General features: G+C 34.5%; 2 protein-coding genes across 14 annotated transcripts; one reads left to right on the forward strand and one right to left on the reverse strand.

Annotated features, from left to right (window-relative positions):
• Positions 1-1,205: 1,205 nt before the first annotated feature.
• On the forward strand, positions 1,206-24,676 carry LOC106656761 (intersectin-1). Of its 13 annotated transcripts, none has more exons than XM_014377899.2 (33): positions 1,206-1,583; positions 2,688-3,363; positions 3,448-3,601; positions 3,686-3,834; positions 4,082-4,297; positions 5,422-5,490; positions 5,896-6,057; positions 6,176-6,202; positions 6,522-6,758; positions 6,833-7,223; positions 7,303-7,513; positions 7,573-7,847; positions 7,918-8,056; positions 8,141-8,480; positions 8,563-9,070; positions 9,143-9,344; positions 9,411-9,707; positions 10,007-10,093; positions 10,373-10,486; positions 10,767-10,778; positions 11,059-11,196; positions 11,267-11,405; positions 11,478-11,642; positions 20,788-20,996; positions 21,072-21,178; positions 21,250-21,322; positions 21,398-21,604; positions 21,696-22,073; positions 22,145-22,445; positions 22,775-22,849; positions 23,130-23,204; positions 23,844-24,017; positions 24,124-24,676. In XM_014377899.2, exons 2-33 carry the CDS (start codon positions 3,342-3,344, stop codon positions 24,270-24,272), a joined length of 5,802 nt encoding a protein of 1,933 aa, XP_014233385.1. In that variant the 5' UTR covers positions 1,206-1,583; positions 2,688-3,341; the 3' UTR covers positions 24,273-24,676. The 13 variants fall into 13 exon arrangements, with proteins under 13 accessions (XP_014233385.1, XP_023316913.1, XP_023316912.1 ...); XM_023461145.1 differs by having other exon boundaries at positions 20,791-20,996; XM_023461144.1 differs by having other exon boundaries at positions 10,376-10,486.
• Positions 24,677-26,664, reverse strand: LOC106656763 (XK-related protein 6). The gene is made up of 5 exons (XM_014377910.2): positions 26,365-26,664; positions 25,893-26,198; positions 25,496-25,820; positions 25,258-25,413; positions 24,677-25,187 (listed from the first exon to the last, which is right to left on the reverse strand). Exons 2-5 carry the CDS (start codon positions 26,190-26,192, stop codon positions 24,691-24,693), a joined length of 1,278 nt encoding a protein of 425 aa, XP_014233396.1. The 5' UTR covers positions 26,193-26,198; positions 26,365-26,664; the 3' UTR covers positions 24,677-24,690.
• Positions 26,665-26,794: the final 130 nt, after the last annotated feature.

Below are 26,794 nucleotides of genomic sequence, written 5' to 3' on the forward strand. Positions count from 1 at the left end.
ATATGGGTTGACGAGCGATCGTTCGTGTAAGATATATAAGGCGCGACAAACGTGCGTTGATTCTCTTGGCCTGAGTGGACGCTTCGACTTTCGACGCTCAATTATTCAGTATAATAAAAATTGCCCTCTACGACAGCTTAAACGGCAGCGGTAGCGGCTACAATTAATAATTTAGTCTTGGCAGTCAAGCAAATAAAAGTCGGAGCGCCGATCGATATTACTCGTAGCGAGTGGCCAAAGAGTAGTAATATTTGCCCGCGCGGGTGGCATCGACGAGATTTTCGTCGATTTGTTGGGGGGACCAGTCGAAGGTCGGATCGGTAATAACTGGCTGCGACACCAAGTCCCCTCGTACTCGCATAAACGATGATTCGTAAAGGGAGAAAAAAAGCTCGCGTTGAAAGAACAACAGCGAGATCGTTTTCAGGCGGAGAGCGCAAGCTCTCGTAAGCAGTGACTATACGGGAATTTCGCGTATCTTTTGCCTCAATTACCAATTAAGCTTCGGATGCCGAGCGCGCGTCTCATCGATGCGAACGCGGTCAAAGGGCGAAAAGTCGCCCGCACCCTTATCGCTCGCAGATACGATCTCCGATCCGTCGTTTGGCTGCGCTTACTCGGCTGACTCGAGCTTTCGAGCGCAGCAGCCAATATAGGTAGCCGCGCGCGATATCGCATATGCAGGTACAGCAACGTCGAGCTGAGAGAGGCAGGGAGGCCTATTTCTACCTGCAGTGCGAGGCAAAGGTATATGTATGAAAGCGCCGTAGTAGTTGCGCGCGCGCGCGGCAGGTGGTGGAAAAAGCTCGCGACTCGTGCTTTGGACACACGAGTGTACATCGCGCGCCGCGCGTACAATAGCACTGGATATTTATGTATGCAATATCTGCGCTGCACCGATTATCGCTCGTGCCATATAGATTGATATTGAAAACTGCTCTCCTCTTTCCATGATCTCACGCTCTAGCTGTCACGTCGTCGGCCTACACACCACGATATAGTACTCAGCATATAGTATATATAGGGCCAAGGCAGAGAGCATAAGGTAGCAGCAGCAGCAGCAGCAGCAGAATCGCACAGAGCGACTATCGATTGTCCCACGCGCGCGCGCCGCTGCCTATAAGCCGCCGCCGCCGCCGCACGTACCAGCAGCGCCGAGCCGACGACGACGACGACTATAATGTTGTATCGCTGCCGAGCGCCGAGCTGAGACTCCTCTCCGACTCCTTTGGCAGGCACGAAATTCGCACGATTCGCCGCCGTTCGCGAGAGTAGTACTCGATACGTCGCTTGTACTACTATACAACGAGGCCTTCCCCCGTGTGTGTGCGCGCGTGTGTCCGTGCAGTCCAGTGGCAGCTGCACTCCCTATTTCATATAGTGCGTGTGCGAATGCGTGCCTGGCGTGCTTTCAGGTGCACGGCACACGAGTGTCTCTCGCCGAAAACTCGGAGCGGGCAGTAGTGACCAGCAGCGACTGTGTGGTCTGCCTACTGCGATCCCCAAGCACGACCAACGCTCCCTGCAACTAGTCACACGGCATCTCATTGATGCCTCCGCACGTCGTCCACTCACACACGCAAGTACGTACGCGCAAATTCTTACGACTGCACGACGCTCTCTCTCTCTCTCTCTCTCTCTCTCTCTCGTATGCAATTGCTTTACGCTGGCTCTCCGACGTGTGACGTGCAGCACCTCACACCCATTGCGATTGCTCGTTGCGGCGAGCTTATCGCTCTTGTCCCGAAGCAAAACAGCCAGAGAGAAAGAGAAAACGAGTGATAGGCTTGGCTCTATATATATTAGCCACTTTGAGTACGTAGCCGAGTGAATTGTAAGTTGCAATTTGCATCGTTCGGCGAGAGTAGCACGGGTCGTCGTCGGGCCCGTGCAACTGCACGACTGCATCTGCTTCGCCTTGTATTTGAGCCTAAGTGCCGAATAAAACGCGCGAGGCGTGATTTAAATTCCCGTTTGCCCGGGATATCGCGTGCAGCCGAGATGCGCGTCCTGCTACTTGCCCAGTAGGTTACAACAATTGCCGTGATTAGTCGACACTCGAGACACGTTCCGATCTCGAGGCGTTATAATTGCAACCCCGTACAGTCCCGAAAGCCTCCGCGTGCTCGTGATCGATCTTTTATTATTTACTTTATTTTATTTCTATATAGTCATAATGTGTGCGTCGAATACGCCGATCAACGCTCCCCATTCCCCGATCGATTTTCTCCCTCGCGGATATACGTTGCCTCGGCACAGTCCTATAAACGCATAACTCTTACTATCGTATATATGGGTAACTATCCAACATTGATACGCGACTACGATTGTGTATATAGCTTCTCGTGTATAGCCCAATGTGCAATGAATAGAGCCCCTTTCATATGAATACGCCTAGTAGACTAGAGTAGACACTTTTGCTTTTTGTATACGCGCCTATCTCGCACACAGACTCTGATCTCTCTCTCTCTCTCAAGTTTCGATTTTTCAGCTCGCAAGTCGCGCGAGAGACTCGGGCTTGACTGTAGACACACACTTGCATGTGTCAGTTGTGTAGTGCGAGACTTGTGTGACTTGTGAGGACGCACACGTCTGCCAATCGTCCACGAGAGAGCGTACAATACGCACACCCGCTCGCTGAAAAAATCAACAAATACATGAAATGTCTTTTCTGCTCTGTTTTGCAGGTGTATGCATAAAATTGGCTCTGTGTGTGTGCACCCGTACTACGTGTGGGCCAACCTATACCTGTAGGAGCCTAGGAGTAGCCGACCGAGCCAACGAAAAGCAGTCGAGAGACTTGGCTGGCGTATCGTACGCGCACGGCATTACCAATACTACTTCGTATATATAGCGAGAGACAGTTCGCTATACACAGGCCTGGCTGGCAGCTATACACACACACATTACACATACACGCTCGCGCACACACACACATACTCATACACCTATAGTCATAATAACACTTGCAGCGTGAGCAGTGTGCCACTGACTGCCAAATCGATCGGGAGCTAGCGCGAGAACGACCGACGTGTGCTCGTATATATACTACACTTACTCCTCTTTCTGCTGCATACATTGCTGCTTCAATTTCTATTTCATCGACTCCTAACCTGGACGAATGCAGACGGATATGCAGCGACCCTTCGTAACGAGCCGAGATTCGTCCTGCTTCTTCTGTTGCTGACCTCGGTGTGTGCCGCAGACGAATTGCCATTCGATAACCGACACCGACCACTCGACGCCGTCGATATCGGTGTCGTCGCTGACAGCGGGATTTCGCTGATACAACAGCGTTCCCTGTAAAATATTTCCTTCTCATTTGACTGCGTGTCTTTGATATGACCAGCCCAATGACTCCCGGTGAGTTGCATCTTTATTTTAACGAAATCCCATTTCTAAGGTGATTCTCCTTAGCAATTCTCTTACAACTCATTTACATTTTAGGAACAGATCCGTGGATTATTTTAGCGCACGAACGTGCCCGATACCAGCAACAATTTGATTCTCTCAAGCCTATCAATGGGGTCATTACTGGTGGCCAAGCCAAAAACCTCTTTTTACAGTCGCAGCTACCACCTGCTGTGCTTGGACAGATATGGTGAAATTATAAACTTTTCAAATCAAACACTTCTCTCAACCCTTTGAATACTTGACTAATCTCATGAATTCATTTTTATCCTAGGGCATTATCCGATACTGATTCCGATGGACGAATGGACATCAACGAATTCAGTATAGCCTGTAAACTTATCAACTTGAGGCTCAGAGGTTTCGAAGTACCAAGTTCATTACCTCCTTCGCTGATTCGAAGTTTGCAGGCATTCGCTGCTGGTATGTTATATTTTATAGAAACTGTATATTGGCAGTTCAGAATAACCCAGAATCTTATTGTACACAATCTTGAATGTGTAGATCTATAAAGATAGGTTATTTTGCATTGCGAATAGACAGTTAATATTATGATAGCATTAATTTCATCAATCAGTTAAGCGCACAATTTACATGCACTTGTCACAGTCTATTTTAATTTTACAGTTCTTGGAATGTCATGATGATATTTTTATTATTTATGTTCTAGTCAATACCAGTGTTGTGAGTCCTGTGGTAGCTCCACAAATTCCAGCTCAAGTTGCTACAACTAATATTGCTCCTATACCACGTCCTACTGCAGGAGTTATGCCAAGCGCAGTTCCAGGAACAATCCCAGCTGCAGTATCTGCAAATGTTTCCATGACATCTCCTCCACTAATTCCAGGACCTCCATCAGCAGTTCCAGCTATGACTATGCCCATAGGTAAGTTTTATTTAAAATGTATCATGTGAAAAATTGTATCATTGTACAGCAAATATCACCAACATAGATATTTTTACAAGTTAAATTAATGAGAATCTTCTTTAAAAAAGTAGATCTGCACTAAAATTAAGAATTCCGCTAGTGAAATACATTTTACTCTGTACTTACTTGTAACACAAGTGTCAACTTGTTTCACATTTAATCCAAAATTAGATTAAATAGTGAAATGTGTTCTTTAATATTACTAGATTAGGTCATTTTTAATATTGATATCATGAATAATTAAAAAAGATATCAATTCATTAAAACGTGAATAAAATTGTATTGTTGAAAACCAAAACCATATGCATAATGTAAAATCACACAGCATCACCACAAAACAGTCAGCCTGTAGCTGCAAACATGCAAAAACCGGCAAAGATTCCTCCTGCTCGACCACCACCTGCTAAAGTTGGTACGTTTGTGTGCCCCACAGTAATAATTCATTTCAAATGGTTCTTTCTCATAAATCTATATGTACATTGCTCATGTGTAATTTCAATTTTTGAAGAAAAGCTTAATAAGTCAGCTAATCAATATTCCCAATTTTCTGATTTTTTTGTACTGTTGTTAATAGTAACTTTAATTTGTATTTTGGTACCATTAAATTTCTTATTTATCCTTCGACTTAATATTGTTGTAATTGAAAACTGTGCTAGCAAGAATTTATAATTTTGTCTTAATGTAATTTGTAAGATTATAATATTTTGAATTTGAATTGTATTTAATAGAATCAAATTAAAAATATATACATCGTGGTTGACGTTGCCTCGCATTATCACTGAATCACATTCTTTCAAAGTCAATTAACGCTTGGTTCATTATCTCATTAGTCTGACATACAGCCGCTGTCATATCGCTTTAGAGCAGTATTTCATTCATTGTAATATCGGAAATCGCTTATCTCGTTTAGAACTTCAAAAGCTTCAAAATTTTTTTATCCGTTATTGAATGGATTTACAAAAAATCATGAATAATCACGTAACATATTTACGTGTCATTTTGAAATCTTCTACGTTTAATTGCGCTGTTATAATTATTATGGCGTTTTTTTATAATGTTTGTTTCTGCTCTGTACAATGCAGAGGACTCCACTGATGATAAGGTCGACAGTGGTGCAATTCCACAAAGACCTACACCTCCCGACAGTATCGGTACGTTATAACAATTTTGTCGATAGGACAAAAGTTGAAAAAAACTGCTACAAATCGGTAGAACCATGAAAGATAAAAAAAATTATTACTCAGATGAATAAATGAAATATAGTTAATATAACTATGGGAGTTATATTAGGTCTTTTTGTATTGTGCGTAGATATTTTACCAGCTCTTTTGATTGAAAATTTTTATGTATCTTTAATAGATGTTTTAAAAATAAAATTTGAAACAAAATTTTTATTTTTTTACAAAGTTTTCGAATGTTTTAATTTTAATTTTACTAAATAATTTGCTTGGTAATTAATTTTTATTTGAAAAAAATTTTTAATGTTCGAGATGTAAATTCAATATTTCACGCAATGTTTAACTTTTTGCCTAATTTTTGTCAATTTTATTCATAAGGAGCTGGATTCGTACCAACTGCAGGACCACCACCGAAACCGCAGCCGCCGTCATTTCCTAGTAGTCCAGTTATATCACCTGTCAAGCCAGTTGTGCCGCCTATGGTTCCACCGCCCCCCGCTCAGATGACCCAACCCTTGGCTGCTCCTGTTTCGAATATCGGTTAGTATGAGTATTTGGCTTTCAATTGTATATGATTTTTCAGTTAAAATTATTGAACTTATTGAATAAAATCAGAATTATACACTTACACTTCACACGTATACCTGTTTCTTTACAGATTTATTCGATCTTTTAATGTCGGAAGGTACATACATATTCACACACTGGTCGACAAAGTATAATAAATTGATTTTATTATTTTATAAATTACATTCGTGTTTTTGTAAATTAATCCTCAAGGCCAGTTTAATACTGTAACAAGCTCAATCACAACAGCATATTATTAGAAACTAGTATGGTAGTAAACGCAGTTTGCTTATTAAAACGAATGATAAATATCGTAACTAACAGTTTCCGAGTAAGATGAAAATCGTGACTAATATATTTTCTGTGTGGACATCAAAATTGTTGGTTTGTTGATGGAGTATCGTGTACTAATGTATTTTTTACGCGCAATTTTGCAGCAATGCCACCGGTAGCCCCCGTAGCACCTATCGCTCCGATGAGCACGGGTCCAGTACCGACAACGGCATTCGCTATGCAGCCCCAGGCAATGCAAATGCAAGGTATGCCAGCTCAAGTCATACCCACTCAAGCTCTGCCTGCGCAAGTAATACCGACGCCGCAAGTTGTACCCGCTACTGCGGGTATTATACAGCCTCTACCCGCCGCAGCACCCGTAGTGCCTATCGTAGGTTCTGGTAAGTCTTAGCAGCTGCTTACTATTGACTGCTATCAGATCGATAAATCTCATAAAATAAATATGACGTATTAGGCAATGGCATCATGACAACTGCAGTATCCCCGCCTGCAGCAGTAGCTCCGACCATAACTCCACCCGTTACACCTCTATCTACTGCTGGAATGAATGGCAGTATAATCCATACGCCAGTATCAACAAGCACACCAATCTCCACCACAGCTAGACCACCAAGCATAGATCGCATGGGTTCGGTCGACTCACAGCATAGCCAACACTCCATTACTTCACCACCTCCGCAGCCACAACAACCCCTCGACTGGGCTGTACCACATCAAACGAAGCTCAAGTACACGCAACTTTTTAATACCTGGGATAGAACACGCTCGGGTTTTCTCTCGGGGCCGCAAGCACGGAATATTATGGTGCAGACGCAACTTCCACAGGCAATTCTTGCTCAAATTTGGTTGGTTATACATTTATAATTATTTAACAAAACGTCCGTAACAATAAATAATTTTAATATCTGCTACAATTTCTTTCAGGGCTTTGTCGGATATGGATTCGGATGGTCGGTTGGGCTGCGAAGAATTTGTTTTGGCGATGCATCTCTGCGATATGGCGAAAAATAATGAAGTTATACCTCCAGCATTACCACTAGAATTGATACCTCCCACTTTCAGAAGACAAAGGCAAAGTTCAGTGTCATCACAAGGTATTCCCGAAGCAGCAGACCCTCTTGCCGGAATGCCTCAGGTAATTTTATTCTAGAAATTTTTTTTAAAAAGTTACCATAATTAATTTTCGTTCTTTAGACCACATTTGAAGATAAGCGTAAAGAAAACTTTGAGAAGGGTCAAGCTGAACTAGACAGAAGACGAAAATCATTGCTCGAAATTCAGCGCAAAGAACAAGAAGAACGTGAACGTAAAGAAAGAGAAGAAGCTGAAAAGCGTGAAAAAATCAGACTAGAGCAGGAAAGGCGTCGACAAGCAGAATTAGAGCAACAAATGTTAAGGCAAAAAGAAATAGAAGAGGAGAAAGAGAATGAACGGAAGCGAGCGCAAGAGCAAAGAGAGGCCGCGAGAAAGTGAGTAGCACCCAACCATTACATTTTTATAAATAACTTATAATGAACAATTTTATAATCTTTCTTGCAGAGAAATGGAAAGACAACGTCAATTAGAGTGGGAAAATAACAAATCTCAAGAGTTACAATCACAGCGACAAAAAGAACAAGAGGAGCTTCTTAAATTAAAAGGCAAAAATCAATCTTTAACAATCGATCTTGGTTCATTGGTAATTTAAATTTATTGTAATATAAAAATAATTTTTAGGAATGCAATTTGCTTCTATTAATGAAAATGAACTTTTTTCCAATAGAATGACAAAGTCAAAGAGCTGTCACAAAAAATTTGTGATACTCGTGTAGGTGTATCAACAGTAAAAACGACCATCGATGGAATGCGTACGACCCGTGATCAGCAACTACAAGAAATGGCTTCTCTGAAAAATAAACTACGCGAACAAAATCAACGGCTACTTGCTTGTGGTCAAGAAAAAGCTCGCCTCGAAGCAAAAACGAAAGCGATGGATGCTGGTAACGAAGAGGCGCAGAAACTAAAGCAACTTGCTATAAAGCAGCTCGAAGACAAGATTGCCGATCTAGAAAAAGAAGTAAAAGAAAAAGAGCAAGAAGTAGAAAATAGTAACAAACAATTGGGTATGTAATCCGCTTTTTAAATAAATTATTTATATAAAAAATTATGTCGCACTTAACTAATTATAAATTTCATGCTCGACAGAGGAAATGAAAGATGAAATGAAAGAACTGTTCGAAAATTGCGTGGAAATGAACAAAAAATTCGAAGAAAAGAAAATGGTCATTCTTGACCTTCGCAAATCTGGAGCACCAAGTGGTGGATTCTCTACGGCAGCATGGGGAGAGGATGCTTGGGGCGATACTAGTACAGGCGAAGTTGACATAGATTCGTGGCCTACAGATGATGCAGCCAATATTAATGTAGCTGCAACAGTAACCAGTGCCCAGCCCGAAGAAGATCTTGGTGGAGGAAAGAAGTATCGGGCTCTTTACGAATTTGTTGCAAGGAATCAGGATGAAATTTCCTTCCAGCCAGGAGACATAATAATTGTCCCACCTGTACAAAATGCAGAACCTGGTTGGATGGCTGGAGAAATTCGAGGTCATACAGGATGGTTCCCAGAGTCTTACGTCGAGCCAGTTGAGGTTGATGTTGATCCGACTGAAGCTGTGTTTGCTCACCAAGACAGCACTGAAAAGCGGATGTTAGAGTTAGTTATTTTTTATAAACTGAAATTTTTATGGTAAAGTTAGAAAAATATCCTAAAATTATTAACTTTCAGAGGAATTGCTGAAGTTCCTGAAAACGTATCGGACGCCGGTTCGGCAGCAAGTGAAGCACCTTATATTGAACCCATCACACCTAAATTTGGTGAAGGACAGTTGTGCAACATATCAGCAACGACATTGTATCAATACCGACCTACTTCAGAACAACACTTGATCTTTAATAAAGGCGAAACTGTTACTGTTAAAGAACAACAGGTAAAATTTAATCTATTGATAATAATAACGATTTCTTACCCATTATAATAAATGAAAATCTTGTAGGATGTTTGGTGCTATGGGGAATCATCTACTGGTCAAGTTGGTTGGTTTCCCAAAGCGTATGTCAAAATGGAAGAAGTATCTAATGGACAAGATACAGCATCAACCGAAGGCCTCAACGAGTATTATATGTCTCTTTATGGGTACAACTCTAATGAGGCTGGTGATCTTGATTTCAACAATGGTGAGGTTATTCTTGTTATCAAGAAAGATGGCGATTGGTGGACTGGGGTTATTGGTGACAGACAGGGTATTTTCCCATCGAATTATGTTGAAAAATACGACATGCCAGTTGACCAGGTTAGTATTTCTAAACATTGCTATTGCAATTGAATGTTTGGGTGTCTACTGGTGTTTGTCAATACAAAAAATGTCTCGCATTGTTTTGACAAGATCTTTATTGTCCTTATATGCACAATCACTGTCACATTCTCATTTATTTATCATTCAGTTTTTATTTTTTCAATTGCTAGAACAAAAGGATGTGCTGGTAGACACCAATATCAACTTAACCTAATGAATGTTTTTACTCATTCCAAAATGTTTTGTCTTCATTTTATGTGTTGTTCCTAACATGTTTTGATGTTTCGCCTAAGCAGCCTGCCGTTGCAACTCAAGACATTCCAAAGCTTGAACACTTGAGTGACACTGAATCACCTTTAAAAACACAAGAAGTTATAAAGCCAGTGCGTATCGCAACTTTTTTTTTATTTTATAAGTTCGATTCTGCATCAAATACTGTAAAAATGTCGAGAATTGATCTTATGTAGTTATCGTTCTTTTTATTTAAACACCCCTGTACAAAAATGTAAACACGCTAATGCAATGTAATTTGCACCTTAGTTAATTGAAACCCTTACCCCTTAATTTTCAAAGTTATAATTTTGAGTACGCTATGTGTAAATGTACACATTTGAACACCTAGTGCGTAAACTAACTGCTATAACTTCCTTCACGCGCACCAGCAGCAGCAACAACAGCTACCATTGGAGAAAACAGCTGAGCAATTAGAAGAAGAACGAGCAGAAGCCGAAGACAGAGCTGAATTACCTGATTTTTCAGCCATGTCTCAACAGCAGGTAAAAGCACCGCACTGTTATTGTCAGAAGTATTTTTAATAACTAAGAATAAAATTACACTTAATGTTTCAAGTCAATTAAGGCGAAAAGATAAATATCACAAATTAATTGTATTTTATATTTTCAAGTTATAATAGTACAATCAATTCGCTTTGTTTTTTATATGGAATTGAAAATTAATCATGCGCGGTTTCAAATTACCATCCTAACTTTACTAACTTTGATAAATATGTACTTATTTATGCTGACTTGTCGTGGTTTTTCATCGTGTGCGGTACAGTATCCATCGAAGGTAATTAATCATCCTTAGTGTATCAAAAATGTCGAAATTTGCTTTTGTTTCCATTACGTTTTGTTGGCTTTTAATTTGACAAGCTTATGTATACATAAATGTATGGTAATTTATAATAACGATTATTTTATTATATTTTAAAAGTATTTATTTTCTCACTTTGTAGTTTAAGTTTTTATAAACTAAATTTATATTTATCGCAGAGTATCATTGGTTTTCTTTTGTTATTATGAAAGATTTGTCTAATATGACACTGCTAATCATAATATGAAATTTCTAGCGAGGTCGAAAACCAGCCGTCGTTCAAGTGATAGCGCCGTACAAAGCTACCAGTATCGAACAATTGGATCTGCAAAAAGGTCAATTAATTATGGTCCGTAAAAAGACTGAATCTGGTTGGTGGGAAGGTGAACTACAAGTAAGTGTACAGAAATATAATGCGTAAAATCAGTTGAAAAAGTAGTTTACATGTCAAATAATTGTTTTAGGCAAGAGGCAAAAAAAGACAAATCGGATGGTTTCCGGCGTCGTATGTCAAAGTTTTGCAGAGCTCACGGCCGGCAAGTAATCGTAGCACACCTGTGTCTCATCGTTACCAAGACTCACCTACAGGCGATCCATTTGCTGGTTTGTATTTTAACATTGTAAACTTAATCATTTTATTTCAGCTTATTTAAATGTAAAAACATTTATTTTTAGAAAAAGTAATGGCACTCTATCCCTACAAAGCACAAAATGACGACGAATTGAGTTTCGAAAAAGGCGACGTAATAGTCGTTTTATCAAAGGACGAAGACTCGTGGTGGCGTGGTGATTTGAATGGCACAACGGGGGTATTTCCAAGCAATTACGTATCATCAATGTGTAAGTAGATTTTATTTTTTTGTTATCTAAGTATTACCCAAAAATCGAACAACTCAATTTTTACATTGTTAGTGTAGAGCTTGTTTTATTAGAAGTAAACTTCATATTTTCCTTAGGACGCGTCCAAGTTTCAAACGATAATTTTGTTTATTTACCATTAAATTTTTTATTATTTTATTGTTTGTTATTTTTTATTACTTATTGTCCTGAAAAAACACTTGAGATTTTTTACGCGCATCGCACAGTTATGCACAAATCATGAATCGAGATGCGTTGATTTAAAAAGCATAACGTTACATAACATTGTAAGTTTAATGTTGAATCTTTATAAATGATTAACCAATCGGCACTCATCCATCCGAATATTTTACAGTACAATTCCACAAACATATGTAATACGATTAAATTATTTTAATATTCTATTCTTAAAAACGGCTAAATTACCTAATAATAACGAGTACTGTCAAACCGCAATTACCATTATTATAATGCATCATCATTTGCAATTAACTATAATCAGAATTACTCACAATCGTCTTCTTTTTTATTGGGGTATTATAAGAATTTTATTTTGAATATGTTGCTTCAAATCTATTTTACATTTAAATTAATTTTTTAAGTTCGAAATAAGTAAATTCCTTCGTTTATTTATTTTAGTTAATTTTAAGTACATTTTATGTGATTTATCGTCGTGATGTATGAAATATACTTTAATGCTTTTGTGAAAAATGATAGAAGATATAATTTACTCTTTTCGTTTTACATAATTCTTTATGATTTTTAATTTCAATTGTACAAATGCATGGAATAATTTTTAAGCTTTGGTATGCGCTATGATCGATATTTATTTATTTTTTTAATTTAGATGCGTGAATTTTGTACTAATTATAATTTTGGCTAACTAAATATGGTGAAAAAACAGTTTTGGAAAAAAAATGTATTTCAATGAGTGGATCGATCCTGAAAGAGATTCTGTAGATTATGTCTTTATAATTTAACTGTTATGTAACATTTTCAAATTTGAACTTTAATTATTTTGATTAATTCGATTTTATGATAAAGCTTATTTCGAACATTTTCTCATATGCTTTTTGATACTTACAACTAATTTTAAGATATGCCAAAATTACTTTTATTCAAAAATTACCTTTTTTATAAAAGTGGTAAGAAAAAAGTAATTAAGTAAACGAAATATTTTAAATCTAATTCGGATCGATCCCTAGCTAACACCAAACAAAATCGTTTTTTCCTTTTTGCATGTTTATTAATTGATTTAGCTTATAAATGCGAAAGAACATAGGTAGTAGCTGTACAAGTCAAAAAATATTTGTTGTAAAAAGTATGTTAAGGTAAAAGTTATTTTGACTTTTTGACCACCGAATTTTAGAATTTTTTTATTGTAAATATTTTCAATATCTGTGGTTTAAATAAAAAAAATTTTTATAATTTAATATTTTTATTTGATCAATGTAATGCAATTATGAAAATAATTTTTTTTTTTTTATAAAAACAACTACCGTGCAATTAACATTATTTTGAAAATTATAATTTTAATTCTAATTTAATGAGAGAAAAGTAGTGAAATCAAGAAATTCCTAGAAAAAAGAAGAAAAATTTTACCCGGATTAAAACCTCGAACTAAAAAGTAGACATGAAAAACGAATAAACTTTCAGCTTTCGGTTTAATGAAGTTCTTTTCAATCTTTTTTCTAGCATTTTCTTCAGATTACTAGTCATAATTGTGTTAAGCACATAGCTTAAAAATAAAAAAAATTATATAATTATTTGTTACTAACCAATGTGTTCTTTCGCTTATCATTATATCGCAGCGTAAAGAGGAGTGACTCAAGCACCACAACGCTTTGCAGCCAAATTTATAATAACCATTAAATGTTTGCCCAATTAAATAATCAACTCATCATCCATGCTAATTTATACACTTGGCTATTGTATTTGTACACATTTTATTACAAATGTTGTTCTACTCGGTCTTGCACGCATGTAAATCTAATAACTTTAATTACAATTGATTCGCCACAACATATACAACACCAACATACCGAAACTTCTTAGATTATCGCTCTGCCTTAAAAATAATACAAAGTCGTGCTTTTATAATTCTATGTGTTATAAATAATGAAAAACAATAAATCTATACCTTTGCGCAATCACCTGAAGAAATTGATGACATCGGAGGATTGACCGAGCTAAGACTTGTCGAAGGATCGAAGTGCGGCATCAACGAGTTCGATTTCATCTTCGTACGAATTTCTCTTCAGGAGCGTAATCGGAAGCCCAGATTATACGGATATAAAGCATAAGATCGCTACGAGCAGCCCTGTCGTGACCTCACGATTGATTCATGAATTGTAATTATTTATAGCCACTGTGCGTGACAGATAAACTCGCCAGAATGTGAAAATTATAGTACAGAGTGATAATTTATGTGTGATGTGCAGTGATGCGAGATTATTATAAATATTCATATATACGTGTATGCATATATACGTACACGAAACTGAGTTTAGGAAATTAGATAGTTTAAGTTGCAAAAACTAGACTACGAGCGAAAGAAACCAATACTCAATCCCTCTTTCTGCCCGACGGATGTAACGATTTTAATTATAACATTATCATGTAACCTGACGGCGAAAGCCCTTGAGTAGTACAATAGAAGAACTTGATAACGCGATGAAACTGCCGTTAAAATAATATGGGCTGAGCCTTCCTACTATTTAATTCGAATCGGTGAACAAATAAAGATTAATTACGTTATGAAACGGTGCGCACACCTTTCGAATAGGTCCCGTTAAATACTTAGTATAACACATGCAACACGACCATCGCGTGAACACGGATATTAGTATTGATAAAATTTACCATCATGCATCAGTGTATTTAGCCTCTATATTATGAATATAAAAAAATATTTATTGCCATTTAGAAAATGCTATTGTAAAAGACGTTGTTGAATTATATAAATATATGAATTTGAAGATGAACTATATCGTACGTGAATGTACGATTTCTAGCGACGATGCTTATACTGTCGTGTGTTGTTTTAAAGTGTGCGAAATGTGAAAGATGATATTACAAAACAAATAATGAATTCAAATTATAAAATTGAATGCAAACACATCATTGAATATGTAATCACATGAAACCATGTGTCTATTTATTGTAATGCGCTTGGTTACACCAAAGTCATAATAATGCTGAATTTGAAACTCACGCAAACTCACGCGAACTGTACTAAATTGAGTTATTAAACCAAAATGAATCTTACAAGTTGAATGAACCTTTCTACTGTAAATATTTTCGAAGGTTATGAAAAAATTTGGATGAAAATTCGACAAGCTCAGGAGCTGAAAAATTATCGGGTTATTATTGCGTCATTGAATGCAGAAGTAGAAACATCCAATTGTTGTTGACTCCCCGCGAGAAATTGATTTTTTCGTGTGTTCGATCGAAAATATCTCTTGAATTTTTGTGTAATTTTGTAAGCTGTAGTCTTTTTTCTAGCAATGAACATGACGTAACCGGTTTTATAATTTATAAACAATATAAACAATTTTATTTTTTTCAACGTACATTTAAAGTTGTTACTTGAAAGGTCAGTAAGTAAAGTAAATGACGTAATAATTAACGTGAGTCGTAATATTAAAAATGAATGTTAATTAACGTTTTTTTGTCTTATCTTGGATGTGAAATTACAAATTAAGTACGTACTATAATTTTGGAACTGTACTAAAAATGCAATTTCAAATTGTTACAAGTAATGCAAAGACAATTTTATAGCGGCCTAACATTGTACCTGTTAATTGATGTCTTCGGGACTCATATTGTCATTTACTTTACATGCGCAATCATTGATGTTTTATGTATAAAGTCATTTTATTTTAAAAGATATTTTTATTTTATTATACTTTATGATAGTTATTGAAATAGTAATGTTGTTTTGTTTATTGATTATATAATTATTGCCATTTTACGGAATAATATTTTTCATAGTTTGTTACATAGATGGTTATTCCACAAAATTTTTGTACATAAACATATGCGTGAGAATTATGTATAAAAAATATTTCTATTAGAATTGGCCAATTATTAGAAAATAACCGCATTGTCATTATTATTATTATCATTATCATTACACATATATTTTAAATTGACAATTAATTAAGTTTATTGTTTTATTTAGTGTCGTATTAAAAAAAATTTACTCTATCGATCACCGATAAAGTTGTGTTTCGATAATAATGAGAAATGTTTATGAATATATTGATCTTGTTTTTTTTGACAATGACAATAATATTTTTCTGAATTTGATATAACCAAAAAAGTACGAACATTAATCCAAAAACAATAATCTTACCATGCATTTCCCAACAAATCTATTTAAATACCTATACCTAGAGAAATATTGCATCACAATTACGTCTTTCATGCTTTTCACGTGGCAGAAACGAATAGAAATAACCCCCTTCATATAAACAAATATATGAAATGCACATCCTCTTATACTATCAATTTGACGACAGATTTCATGTGTTTTAAATTCGAAATTTATTATAACAAGAAGTTTTTTACGTTGTGATACAGTTATATTTTACCCAGTGTTTATTTTCATAATTTCGATCATACATTTTAAACAAGTGAACAATGGGGAACTTTCACAATTATCAAAGTGCCATAATTAACAGTATAACTTGAGTCAATTTTAGACTTGTTTTTTGTCTTCGATAATGAGAGTTATTATTTTGATTGATTTGAGATAAGCACATATGTAGATTATTGAAATCAAATATTATAAAAAGTATAAATTATAGATCAAAAATGTCTAGTATTGGAAATCTGTCGTAGTGAGCAAATAAATAAACTGCTTAAAGTTACCCTTGACTTTTAATCAAACTTCACGAGAGTAAATGCAGATGAAAAAATGTGAAAAATGAAGATGAAGGATGTTACGCGATAATGATACGTAAATGAGAGTAAACAAATAGATGAACGAATTGATTAATATGTAATGGAAAATCTTGCAGTTAGTACGTAAATCGACTAAAATTATTTTATAAGAAATGCCTTCTTAATTATCGAATATATTAAAACTCTATGACCACATATTATAACGGCAATATAGGTACATATAAACGTGTGTAATATTTGTATGATATGTATATTGTCGTTTGAAATTTAAATCATAAAGAATACAAAAACTCTGGAATTTCATGATGATAATATGTAATATGTATGAACTTTGTAAAAAAGCATATAAGATCATTTACATGATATAGTAGGAGACCGCGAAATGATTTTGGAACAAAATCTAGTAAGTTTTGACACAATTATTTCCACTTACGCACTGTTTTGAATTAAAAAAAATAAAATTAAAAGATATTTTGAGTAATTAATTTGACAGAAATTGAATAAGAAACAGAAACTTTTTAGAGAAGCCGAAAGTAAAGAATTGATAATTATTTTAGGATAATCAGTTTGCCTTTATCTAAATTTTTACAAATTGCAAGCTGTTAGAGTATTCACTATATGTAAAAAGAAAAAATAATAAATGTTTATTATTTATTATAACGAAATTGTGATTCATAATTTTTCTGAATTAACATCATTATTCGTGTATTTTTATCTTCATTATTTAACAATGCGGATAACAAATTTAGTTTTAAAGATCAATACTAAGCACTGATATGGGGACCCATCAAATATTCGTGAATTAAAACATAATTCTGAATGTCTGTAATGGTCTCATATATTTGCTGAAATTGTTCCTTGTTTTGTTTTGCCATTTAAATTAAAATGTAATTATAATAATGTACATTTACAGAAATAGAAAATTTAAAAGTGGGATTTTGGACCATGAACTGCATTTATTATATGTTAAAAATTACTCACGTAACGATTCTAATTGTACTACATTTCATACAAAATCACTTAAGAACTTTCTTTCGCATCGAAAGAAAAAATAACTTGCAGTGACCGCACCGGATCATTTTACTAAAAGTTATTGACTTCATTGTGACATTGTTGAAATATAAAATATTTCTACGCAAATTGAAACATGTTTCTCAAATTTTCAAAACTTGGAGTAAATACAAAGGATCTTAAAGTTCTGTTTTGCACAAGGAAAACTTAAAGTGCAATGAACTGGTGGGGCAAAGAGACTTACCTCGATTATATAAATCTATAAAAAAAATAATATTAAAATATCTTGATTATCATTATGCTGGATAAAAAACTATACGCTGTGAAGAAATTGATTTGAAAAGCTTTTGAAATTTTTCCGATCAAATCAATTTCATGGTCATATGAGATTTGTTCTATTGATTTAAAAGGTATACGACGTAAACGTTGTACAAAGTACTTAAGATTTCGGAGTGCATAATTGGTTAATCATTACGTAAAAATTAAAATAGTATCATACGTTGGGTATAAGTAAAAATATACATGTAATCCACATATCTTGTACCAAAACATGAATGAGTTCAGTATCAGTAGGATGAAACTTGAAAGTTTTCAAAAACGATGGCACTCTGTAGTGACCATTAAAAACCACAATGTAATAACAATATAGTCATAATACATGCATAATAGAGTTGGGATGTAGACTTGTTTATCTAAAATTAAATATTTACTTATCACCACCAATATCATCATCATCGTTCAAATTAAACCACGAATTTATTAATGAAGTATACATGAATGACGCGCAAATATGTATCGTTCAATAGTGATGATAAGAAAATAAGTATTTAAAAAATATGGAAGTCCTGTACATTATCACTCATTTATGTGGACATAAATCGTGAATATAATTTACGTTTAGAAACACGTGAAGTCAGCACATAGTCGGTAAAATTTAACATGAATCAATACGCTGTTATTACAATTCATAATCCCATACTTACCGTGTTATAAACAACGAATCGGACTCAACTGTTCATTGAATTTGCAAAAAAATCGAAAATTTTTATCCGCTTTAAATGGGAAACTAAAAAAGACCCGATCGCTACGAGTAGATACGTATATACATACACCCATCATGATACTTTGAGCGAATTATAATTATAAATTAATATAAAGAAAGGTCTTCCCAAATCCCCTGCGAATAAAATCCGTCAATATACGGAACGATGTTAAATTCTTGTTAAGCAGGATGGGTAACTTAATTAAGAGGAATCAAGCTAGTTCTAGAATCGAAAGCATTAAACTAAAACGGGAATTATGTATAAAATCCTATTGTATTCTCTGTAGTTGCTCCTCTGTTGAAAATAAATACGAGTTAAAAGTTCAATTTACACAAAGTAATAATAATTATTGGAGATGTATTAGTATATTAGACTAAACGTCATTTCTCAAACATCTATCGTATTCGCACTGTCTCCTTTGAAACCTCGTCTCTTTAGTTAAAATTAAACATAATAACCTGTAGACCTCGATAGGTGCAGTCTATCGTGTCGATCTTCAAAAAACCACAATTACTTTTTCGAAGAATTCAGGAAAAAAGCAGACATATTCTTTGACTGATTTTAAGACGTTTGTGCTTGTTGCACTTTGCAAATAAAATGCACAGATTAAAAACGTGGTTTTTTACACTTAAACTTTTCGAGAAATTTTTTTCATTGTCGCGTTTTTAAACTTGGCAATTTTTTTCATGAAAAAGAACAACTTCAGCGAGATAATTCAAGGAACAAAAAAGCCTCTAAATTAATCAAAAACTATGTCTGATTTCTTTTCAGAATTTTTTGAGAGCTATTTTGAAAAAAGAGTTGCAGTTTGGCGGGAATTAATAAGTGTTAGACACTGCACCTATCGATATCTGCGGGGTGTTTTCTTTTATTTTTACCAAAAAGATAAGGTTTCAAGGAGTAAGAGTGAACATTAAAGCTATTCGAAAAACAACGTTCAGTCTATTTTATATAAATATATATAAAATAAAGAGATCTCCATGAAGTTGCGAGTTAGTCAAAGCTAGACCCATTTGAAAAAAAACCTATTTCACTTGTACAAAATGAATGATGAAAAAAGATACTTTAACGCGTGAGGTTCATTTACAATAAAAATCAACAAAAAATTCGTGGAGCGCACAACACACTTACAACAATCATACACAGTCACAAACACATTATAAGCTATCCTCGACACATTTGCAATAAAAAATATTGTATCCATGACTCGCATTTAATAGTATATTTATACGAATAATAATGAGGATGAAAACCAGGTTGAGATGTATAACATAAATGTATCGGTATAAATGAGAATTTCAAAACACACGTCAAAAAAACAAGTAGAGAATAAAAAATGAGGAAAACTTGTACACTTACCAAAAAATGGTTTTAGTCATTAAACAGACTAGTGTACAATTGTTGCAAGCTTCACCTCTTCGTGCATGAAAGCACACGAGAGTTTAAGGCGTAAAACAAAAATATCATTAGAACTGAACAAAAAAAAAGACGTTTTCCGAACAAAGATTTTTCTATGATATATCAGTGAGTAATAACGGAAAGAAAATAATAGTAATTTTAAAGGATAAACTGAAAGTGAAGTGTGTAAATGACGCTGTTGAAAAAGTTTTTGCTAAAAAAAAAAAAAAATAAAAAAAGCGTTTGCGTATGTGTGCGCGTGTATGTTGACATTATAACGTGTATGTTTGAATATATTATAAATAAATATATACATGCAGAAAAACCGCATCTTTACCAAAAAAAATTTCTGTAATTATGTTCAACAATTACTATGATTATTATTATGATTATTCGTGTAGCGCTATTCCTGAGATTGTTATCAATGCAAGACTTATATACATATTGTTTCTCGTTGTATTGTCGGAATATTAATAAAAAAGAACATGGAAAAAGAAATGCTTGATATTATTCTTCATACATTTCAATTCCAAATGATTTTTTTTTTTTTTAATATACATTCGGACGTTGGAAGACTTGATCATATTTGGTACATTTTATTTTTTCTTGCAACCGATTTCTAAATATAAAACTTATCTTGATAAATTCATCGAAGCAAAGTCACGAGATCAATATTTTTTTACCCCCGTACAAATTCCCACTTTCTCTTCTGCATCTCATACCTTTTTATTATTGCTTTATTGGGTTGGTTCTGGGCGCGCGCATAGTAGTCGAAGATGTTTTCAACGGCAATTCAAGCTTGACGACCAATCAGCTACAGCCAAACAATAATCACAATTACCATCACCATCATCATTACCACCAGCCACAACACAATCATCAGATGGATTCGATGGAGCGCAAGCGGCAGGAATATATCAAGGAATTGATCGCTACCGAAGAAGCTTACATCATTGATATGCAGTTGGTGCACGAGGTAAATTATGATATTCTGGAGTCGATAAGATTTCAGTTAATTTTTAAATTGATAATTACAAATGTACAAATGTAGGTTTTCGAGAAACCCCTTCTAGCCAGTAATGTACTGAGCGTTGCCGATGTAGAAAAAATCTTTATCAATTGGAGAGACATTATCGCATGCAATGATAATTTCCTCAGGTACTGTACACTTATTTTCACTTAACTGTTTTCCAGCTTTGAGAATGTTAAAATTGTAATTGCTTTTACAGAAATTTAAGAATACGAAAGGCCTACAGCGAAGGAGGCGTCGTTCGAATGATTGGTGATATTCTATGCGAAAGTGTAAGTTTACGGTCACTTTTCAATTCAAATGATTATTATTCAATCGCATCTACATGATTTCACTTTACGTTGCAGATACCACAAATGTCCGCATACGTTAGATTTTGTAGTTGTCAGATCTCATCGGCAGTATTTCTGCAAAGATTGACCGAAACCGTACCAGCTTTTGTTGAGGTTTCTCAAAAATGCCAACAAGATCCTAGAACCAAAGGAATGCCTCTGAGCTCGTTTCTCATAAAACCAATGCAGCGAATCACCAAATATCCATTACTAATTGGAAAGGTCAATAAAATTTGAATGCAAATAACTGATTACATCTATTTTCTAGAAAAATTTCGATCCAATTATTTTTCTCTCGCAATTGCTCCTACAGATATTAGAATATACCAAAGCTGATCACCCAGATAGACAGTATTTGCAAGAGGCTTTATCCAAAGCCGAAGAATTTTGCACTCAAGTGAACGAAGGTGTACGCGAAAAGGAAAACAGCGACAGACTTGAATGGCTGCAGACGCACGTAAACTGCGAAGGTTTAGAGGAAAAATTGGTTTTCAACTCTTTGACAAATTCGCTAGGTCCCCGCAAGCTTCTACACTACGGTATTTTACACAAAGCTAAAAGTGGCAAGGAACTCGTTGGATTTTTGACCAATGACTTTTTAATGTTTGCTCAACCATTGAAATCACTACCGAGTGGTCATCAGTTCTCGTTCGAACGTTGTGAAAACCTCAAATTCAAACTATACAGACGAGTGAGTTTTTAAAAATCACGAGAATTCAATTTTATAAAAAAAATTTTAATTACAATCTTTTCACGACACAGCCAATGTTTTTGCAAAATCTCGTGATTTACAACGACAGAAATGACTCGATTGCCAATGGCCGTGGTAATGTCAGTCCAGGTACGCAAGGTAATGCCTTTTTCGGCACAAATGGACACGATTCTCCTCTATCATCGTGGGGAAATGGGGAGCAGGCTTTGCGCACTTTGAAGCTGGGCGATGGCAAAAAAACTATAACACTCGTTGCTCAATCCGTCAGCGAATGTTCTCTATGGGTCCGTCGAATTGCTGAAGCAAGAATGCAATTTGCAGAAAAATCACGATTACTTAGGCAGCGTTCGAGTAAGTACTACTTGTGGCCACCTACTGCCTTCTTCTTAAGACTGTTGAATGGTGCTAGAGTTCTGTTCGGTAGGCTTTTTTGACTGTCATTTCATCATCGTGAATGCGAGAAAATGAGTGTGCAGAATATGTGTGAGTGTGTAAATAAAGTACATCTATTTGTAAGATTGTTGTATGTCATTATTTCCATTTTTTAAATGAAAAACTTATCTTTACATTCAACATCATCTTTATAATTCTTAAATTGTATAGTTTCTTTATAGCTGTTAATCATTGTCTGAAATTTGAAAATATAAAATATAAATGTTTGTTTTGTCTTTGATGATTAGAGCAAGCGCAATTCAAAGCATGTGGAAGAATACTTGTGACCGTACTCGAAGGATCGAGTCTTAAAACTATAAATGGTAAGATCATTCATTCATGAATTACACGTTAACTTAATATCACGTCTTTTTAATTTTATGTATTGGGAACACTTTTCGTCTATCGCTTACAATCATCGTAATTTCTTTGTGCTTTTATGGCGCATGCAGAAGTAAGATCTGTATAATAATGTGTCGTGGGGCTGAGGCTGTATTATATAGGTGATTTTAGCTGAGTAGAATATTACTTATTTTTCATTTCTTAGCAGTTTTTATTTTACTTTACTAACTCCACCTTCTGCTCACACTTTCTTTTCTGTAGTTCGACAAACACGACCGAAGGGTTACTTTTATGTAACGATCGAGAGGGCTGAATCGCTTTTCTATAGAGTTAGAGGTAATGTTTGAATTGAACATTTTTTTCTTATTTTTTTTTCAAATCGATTTGAATTCTGAGCGGGAAAAAGTGGGTATATGAAAACTAAGCACAATCGAAATATTTTTTTATTTCAAAATTTTTTATTAAAAAATTCAAATCAATACTTTCTTCACATTATTTGCTTGTTGCGAAAAGTTTCAGTAGTTTCAGGTGATTATAGAAATACAATAAAATAGTTTTAAAAATATTGTCATGGTATAGAAATTTTTAGAAAATATACTGGTTATAAAAAAGTAGAACATTTCAAAAATACTTATTTTTTAAGTATCTTATATCCTATCAAAAAAATAGTTGCTTAACACTAATAATATTTTATCTTCATATTCTTATATGTAGATATACAACTATAAATCTCATAAAAATTAACGGATTAACACTTTTCGATTTATTATAATGACTACTTGTCAATAATTTGATTCATTTTTTACACAATATCGGTTTGGATAAAAACTGTTTGATAAATATTTAACAATATCAAATTTAAGTAATTAGTAAAGCGTGTTTTTATTGCATCGCAATAAAGTTCAATTACGTTGAATTTTTCGTAATGTTTTTAATATGAATATGGAAATCGAGTAAGTGTTTTGTGTATTCTAGGTAAATGCAACGCTTTTTGTAAGGTCACAATGGGCTCACAAGAAGAACACACAATAGTCGTTTCAGGCACAGATTGTCCAGTATGGGATACTTCGATGCAATTCAAAGTTAAAAATTTGCACGAAGATACATTGTGTATTACTATTTTTGACAAAGGATATTTTAGTCCTGATGGTTAGTTCGATCTTTTTATGAATATTATTATTTTGTTTTTCGTCAAGTAATACAATTTTTTATTTTTTCAATCAAGAAAATAATAAAAACTATTTTTTCACTTCAGAATTTTTGGGACGAGCTGAAGTAAGAGTCATCGACATAGTGAGAGATAGCAAAGATGCTTGCGGTCCTATCACTAAGCGCATAAAACTACGTGAAGTTGTTCGAGGAGATGTAGTCTTAAAGTTAGACTTGCGTCTTTTTGACGGTTAATTCCATGATAGGAAAAACTGTGAAAACTATTGTAATGAGCGCATAATAGTATCGTGATTATAAATCATCATCAGTCTTAGTTATGAGATTTTAAGGAAGCTTTGGTGAAATAATTTCCCAATCAGTAGGCATTCATAGATTTCCTCTGAATGATCGAGTATTTTTAAATTTTAATACATTGCATGTAATTTTTCTGCGAAGTCTGATTATTTCTAGGCGTTAAGTAATTGATAAAATATTTTATATTTTACTTGAACAAAATAGAAAAGCTATTTTTCTTGTAACGACAATTTTACGAGTATTGTGAAATTTGTATAATTTTTAGATAAATGTATAAACAATTGTTATTTTCATACCACAAATGCTCTCTTTCATCTTAATGAAATTAAATCATTAAATGATAATTCACCATAGTTAATTACTTTACCCTTAATAATTTAGAAAATGAAATTGTGTGATGCTTCATTGAAGGATGAAATTTTGTATAGTAAAAAATCATTATTATAATCCCTGTTACAAAGGGCACAACACATGTAGCGGCTAATAAGTGGTGATACCAGATTATTTCATAATTAGCTGGTATACTCATAATAACCAGGATGCTGGCAGCAATATTTTCACAAAAGCATATTGCATAATAAAAAATGTGTCGCCAATAAGTTCCATTGTCATCTGGATTTAAATATATAAATATATAAACAAATCCAAAAACACATGAAAATAGTGTTGACTTTATTCTTTCCATATATGTTAAAGGTAGATGAGGTACTCGATTTGATTTTTGGCAAAAAGTTATTAATCCTCTAGATTCTGTTACTACCCACATTGTCATACCAAGCCAATGGAAGAAACAAGCTAGTATTACAGCCATAGATGAATAAACTGCAACTGCTGATACACATGCTATGCGTGAAGCTGAAATAATAATAAAAAATTATTTCAAAGATGTATAACACAGGGTAAAATTAAAATTCTTTTCCATTACTTGTAATTAGTAAATGCCACAAAAACTGAATAACAGATCCAGCAAAATTTATATTTCTTTTGTCTACTTGTGCCATACGTATGCTACGATGATAGCTCACCATTGCCCATGCTAAACTTATAAAAGAGCTTATGATGCTTATTATTTGATGCAAAGCTGTGGGTAAATAGATGATAAATTTAATGAAGAGCATATTTCAATCAACAATTGAAAATTAAGAATAAATTATTCAACTTACTCATAAGACTGAATTCACCTTCATAATCTTGAACAAAAATAGATAATTGCAAAATTTGTTGTGGAGCTGATTCAATAAAACACTCAAGCACCCTTAAAAGTGCAACATCTTGTTCTGCCTTCAGCATTTTAATAAAGTACTTTTTTTGCTCTAATCTGTTCTTCTTTCTTCCATAATAATTTGATTTTAAAGCCCATTTTAAGCTGTAGTAGCTACGCTGAGCCATGGTAAATTGAAAAATAATAATAAACATTACTGTGAAAAATTTACCGATTTTTTTGTAGAAAGGGGTTGATTTTGTTTGTTGACCATGTTGCAATTTTTTCTGAACGGATTGAAATTTTGTTAATTTATTTGGTATTTTTACAAGAAATGTCACATGTTTTAATTACTTTACCTGCTCATCTTGTTCATACATTTGCAAACTGACAATGGTATTTATAAAAGATGGTACCAGAATTAAAGTAATTGTCCAGAGGAACATTGTCATTTTGTTATTCAAGTAATATTGAACTACCAAATTAACATCAATTCCAATATCTGTGCAATGAGTAACGATGGACAAAAATAAAAATATAATATCCCATGTGGATATAGCACAATCTTTCGGTGGTATATCGGTAACATCTTTAGGATTTTCAACATCTGTTGTCTCTTTGCTTGGCTTCAAAGCCTTGGATGTTTCTTCGAGCTCCATTGTGGACTAAAAATTGATAAAAGTCATGAAAAAGCAACAACAACGCGTTGCTTAAAAATAATATTACTTAAAGGTTAATAATTGTATGCTTAACAAGCGAATTGGACGAATGAAAAATAACTGCACGATTTCAATGTCAATTATTTATCATTTATTTTAAAAAATTGCGAACCTTGTTTGTCGCCTAGTTGCTGCGGTTGATAGTGACTGTTGTCAAACAACGAACGCGGTTTTTTATGCGGGCGCCGAGCCAACGCGCTCCGCGGCAGACGCAAAACTGCAAAAACAACAAAGAAGTTTTGCTCATTGTTTTGGCGTCTCGCTTCGTGAATCGCAATGTATACATGCATATTATTGCACCATACAATCTTTCTAGCGAGATATATTGGATTATTCATGATTATTTTAATTATGTATCGATAGTAAGATTTTGTGCGAATTGGCCACATAGTTGAAAATTTCAAATTTTCAATATTATCCGGTTTTTTTGCTATAGTACTTTCTAATTCTCATCTGCAGTCATATATGGAGCGCATTTTTTTTCGAGTAGTAGTGCCATCTCAGCGTCTGCATTCCGAAGAGCAAGCTTATACTGATAGTGA

The sequence above is a fragment of the Trichogramma pretiosum genome, unplaced genomic scaffold, assembly GCF_000599845.2.
Source record: "Trichogramma pretiosum strain Unisexual culture from Peru unplaced genomic scaffold, Tpre_2.0 scaffold123, whole genome shotgun sequence".
In the NCBI taxonomy this organism is placed as follows: Eukaryota; Metazoa; Arthropoda; class Insecta; order Hymenoptera; family Trichogrammatidae; genus Trichogramma; species Trichogramma pretiosum.

Bases quoted from the DNA above. Each gene is read 5' to 3' on its own strand.
- LOC106656763 (XM_014377910.2), bottom strand. From the start codon at position 26,192: ATGGAGCTCGAAGAAACATCCAAGGCTTTGAAGCCAAGCAAAGAGACA. The intron at 25,821-25,892 runs GTAAAGTAATTA...CAATCCGTTCAG, and splicing joins TGTATGAACAAGATGAGCAG to AAAAAATTGCAACATGGTCA. The intron at 25,414-25,495 runs GTAAGTTGAATA...ATTTACCCACAG, and splicing joins AGGTGAATTCAGTCTTATGA to CTTTGCATCAAATAATAAGC.
- LOC106656761 (XM_014377899.2), top strand. From the start codon at position 3,342: ATGACCAGCCCAATGACTCCCG. The intron at 6,759-6,832 runs GTAAGTCTTAGC...ATGACGTATTAG, and splicing joins AGTGCCTATCGTAGGTTCTG to GCAATGGCATCATGACAACT. The intron at 11,406-11,477 runs GTTTGTATTTTA...ATTTATTTTTAG, and splicing joins TACAGGCGATCCATTTGCTG to AAAAAGTAATGGCACTCTAT.